The sequence below is a fragment of the Nymphaea colorata genome, chromosome 5 (genome assembly GCF_008831285.2).
Source record: "Nymphaea colorata isolate Beijing-Zhang1983 chromosome 5, ASM883128v2, whole genome shotgun sequence".
In the NCBI taxonomy this organism is placed as follows: domain Eukaryota; kingdom Viridiplantae; phylum Streptophyta; class Magnoliopsida; order Nymphaeales; family Nymphaeaceae; genus Nymphaea; species Nymphaea colorata.
Genome location: NC_045142.1, coordinates 3207270 through 3211110, shown reverse-complemented (window position 1 = coordinate 3211110; position 3841 = coordinate 3207270). Strand labels below are relative to the sequence as shown.

The following is a 3841-nucleotide window of genomic DNA, read 5'->3' as shown; positions in this document are numbered from 1 at the left end:
GAGCAATAAATAAAAGCAGAAGCTTGGCTTCAGTATAACAGCGATAGTTTCGTTTCCTGCAATCTTCCTCGAAAATTGCAGAAAGGGGTACGGTGCAGGGCCATTGATGAAGGAACGCTGACTGCCCAAGAATCCTAAAGGACACCACCAACCCCACAACCAGTGTACACAGTTTGTGCTATGATGAGCCACATTGGTTTCCAACATTTTCTTCCTTCTTTGCCGTTGTGGGGATTGCTTGGTCTTAATTCTGTCACCTTTTTGAACAATTCATTGAAGCCCATCCCCACTGATTGCACTACTTGGACAGCACATAAAAGGTGCCAAAAGAAAGAGAGAGAACGAGGGGAGGGAGTGGGGCAGAGGGGTTTAATTAGAGCAGATAGTTGTGTTAAGAACATGTATTTAATTATTAATTGCATGTGCAGTAGCCAATTCTTTGCATATAAATGAATGGATGGAGACCACTGTTATATTTTGAACAAGTGACAGCCAGTTTACGTATCCAATAGGCAGCCACCACCTTTTTTCTTCTTCAAAATTCTCTCTCTCTCTCTCTCTCTCTCTCTCTCTCTCTCTTACAGTAGCACCAAAGATTTTAATACCTTCCGTGCCTGCATCAGAAAGCAGGCAACAGTAAAGCTCCGTCTTTCTTTCCTTTGGAGTCTTCCTGCTGATTTCCTAGTTCTTCCTTGTTGGGTTTCTCTTCTTATGTCCACTGTGGTGAAGGCGGATTGTTTGCCTTCTTCAGCCTTCTGATTGATTTGGGGGGCATCTTCGGATCTGAAAGGGAGTTCCTTTGGAAATCAGTGGGAGAAGGGCCTCCTTCATATTCCAGGTTCACCACAACTTATAAGAAAGTCATTCCCTTCTCTTGTTTGGCTGGAAAAGGAAAAAAGAAAGAGAAAAAGATTCTTCAAAGTGATTTTATAAAGGAGTTATTCTTCTTCCGAATCACAGCTTCCTTTTGGACCATCCAGACTTCCTTCTGGAGCTCTGAAGTTTTGGTTGCCCTTCCTCCTCAGTCCATAAAAGCTGAAAATTCTGTTGGTCCTGGTTCGGTAGATGGCTGAAGTTATATCTTCCCAGAAAAAACACATTATGGGTGGAAATTTGGTGCTCTATGAGAGCATGAAGAAGTATGAGAGAGATTTTGATTCTAACTCCAATTATGGCCGCAGTTCATTCTGGACTCTAACAGAGAACAAGATCTTTGAGAAAGCTTTGGCCATGTATGACAGTAAAACGCCAGATAGGTGGCAGAAGATAGTGGCCATGCTCCCCGGGAAGACGCCTTCCGATGCCTATAAACATTACCAGGTTCTTGAAGCAGATGTTAATTCCATAGACGAAGGATTGGTTGATATTCCTAGCTACAGCACTTCATCTTTCACACTGGAGTTAGGAGATGATCGCGATGGATTCAAGAGGAGAGTGAAGGGCTGTGAGCAAGAGAGGAAGAAGGGCGTCCCTTGGACTGAAGAAGAGCACAGGTAATCTCCTACAAAAGCTTTGTTCTTTTAAACATTTCCCTTGTTTTCTTCATGTTTATATGATGTAGAGCAGATAAAAAGCTGTTTCTGCAATTAAATTGTAACTTCATCTATCTCATAAGCGTGTGTTGACATGACCTTGTACAACCATATATAGTTTCTGGTCTCTGATATGGCCTGCTAGTATATATACTTCTTTTCAAAGTGTTGGTTCCTGTTATGATGTTGCTGAGGCTAGAAGAGAACTTCAATTCATTTCTTCCTCCTATTTAGAAACTTGCAGCCGTGAAGGATTAGCTGGACATTTCTGCAAGGTCTAAAAGCCGATGGTATATCTGAAATCATATTTAATATGCACGATTTCTTCAAGTGATTCTTCATTTTCTCTTCTTTTCAAATTCGGCGGCGATTCAGAGCAACCAATTGATAGCTAAGGTAATCCAGACAAAAAAAAATTAAGACCAATTCCGTAAAACTAGAATCTGCCGACATTTCATCTTACTGTCAAGCCTCATCTTCTGAACTTTCAGATATAATTTGACAATTCCTCTTTTCCTGGTGATAACAGGCTGTTTTTATTGGGCCTTGAGAAATATGGGAAAGGAGACTGGAGAAGTATCTCAAGGAACCTGGTTGTCACAAAAACTCCAACGCAGGTGGCCAGCCATGCCCAGAAATATTTCATCAGGCTGAGTTCAGGAAGCAAAGACAGAAGAAGATCTAGCATACACGACATCACAACTGCAAACGTTTCAGACAAAAGGCTACCTTCACTCACTCGATCTTCAGGCCTTGCTACTCAATCCAGTCCAGGCAGCGCACCTAGCACTCCAAGCGGATTCTCTCTGCTGTTTGATCCAAATCAGACTGGCGAAGGAGCAATTCTCACGAACTCCGGAGCGTGCCTTTCACAGGGGAGCTTTTCTGTTCCATCTTATGCAGTCGGTGCTTATGCGAACAACTTTGGCACACAACATTTTCAGAGGAATATGCTTCATGATTCCCACCTGGTGCATAATTCCGCATTTCAGATGCAACCTGCAATTCACAGTTATCAAGGGTAGTGTCATGGAAATTCTTACAGTAAATAGTATATTCATCTAGTGAAGCAACACCGGCATTGATGTCTAGGACTCTGTTTCTTGTCAATGGTAATGTTGATGGGAGCTCTATTATGAATTCCAAATATTTCAGCTTAAGTGGACGACGATGGATTGTGTTGTAGTTGAAAAACCAATGTTCCCCGATGTTTGCAGCTCTGTGGGTTTCAAGAGGGGAAATGTCATATTAAAGAAACGAAGTAATGTTCCATTTCAAGTTTGCTATATGAGATGTTTTAACTTGTTCTGCTTTCGCATGGTAGCATGATTCAAAAGATAAAAAACCCGGGGATCTGAAACTGTTGAAGGATTTTCTTTGGATTTTGTAAATTTTGTGAACGATTCTATGGGATGCCAACATCTCAAGTTAAAACTTCTTCGCAAGAAAACGTCAATCTTTTTTATCAAGACGAAAGCAAACCAATGGAAGGTTCTGTCTGTGTTCTACTCCTTCCCAGAACTGTTCTGCAAGTGAAGGTCCATACTCCATATACCAGAAAGCTATGAAAACGTTCAACGACATAGTGAAATTTAACTATTTTTCTTCTAATGTGCAGAAGCTTCAACTGCAAATTTTCGTGGTGGTTAACGTCAGCTGATGCACTTTTAAAGGTATGCGAATGCAGAGGAGGTTTGAGCCTCAGGGGTAGATTTTTTCAGAGAAGAAACAGTTGCATAACTCAATCAACTTTACGTTTTCGGTTGCTTAATAATTCCCTGTTTCTCCTGAAATTTTCTTTCGGTTTGGCAAACAAAAATTAGTGGTGCGCTCTTTTACTGCCTTTCTTGTTCTTCGCCTTTTTGGGTTTTTCTTGATTGTTAAGTTGTGGGTGCAGATCATATTTAGGCTATTAAATTGTTAATTGGTGGAAATTTCTACTCAGTATTATTAACATGTTTATCTTCGAGCACAACATGGGAACGTTTTCACCATGTTTCGACTGTTAGCAGTATCATCAGTCCTTTTATTCAACTTTTCGAGATGACCCTGGTTTCTCTGTCGATGGCGAAGGTTTTTTTAGACCAAAATTTGGTAATTTGTTGTCGAATAACTTTCCCTGATCAAATCTTGCTCTGATTCTAATCCAAGATTTTGCTTTCCGTATTCTGGTTTTGCAGCCTCTGTAATTTCAAAATTTACACAAGGTATCCGGACAATAAAGCTTCCATGTTAGCTTATGCGAGGACAGGAATCTTGCAATTAACAAGAATCCGATCTTATTCCTTTCTTCTTCGTGATACTTTGTG

At 40.7% G+C, this 3841-nt stretch overlaps 1 protein-coding gene across 1 annotated transcript; it reads left to right on the top strand.

The window, feature by feature from the left end:
* The first annotated feature begins 477 nt into the window (after positions 1-477).
* LOC116254851 (transcription factor DIVARICATA-like) lies at positions 478-2846 on the top strand. The gene is made up of 2 exons (XM_031630460.2): positions 478-1493; positions 2062-2846. The coding sequence occupies exons 1-2, from the start codon at positions 1066-1068 to the stop codon at positions 2555-2557; spliced, it is 924 nt and encodes a 307-aa protein (XP_031486320.1). The 5' UTR covers positions 478-1065; the 3' UTR covers positions 2558-2846.
* Positions 2847-3841: the final 995 nt, after the last annotated feature.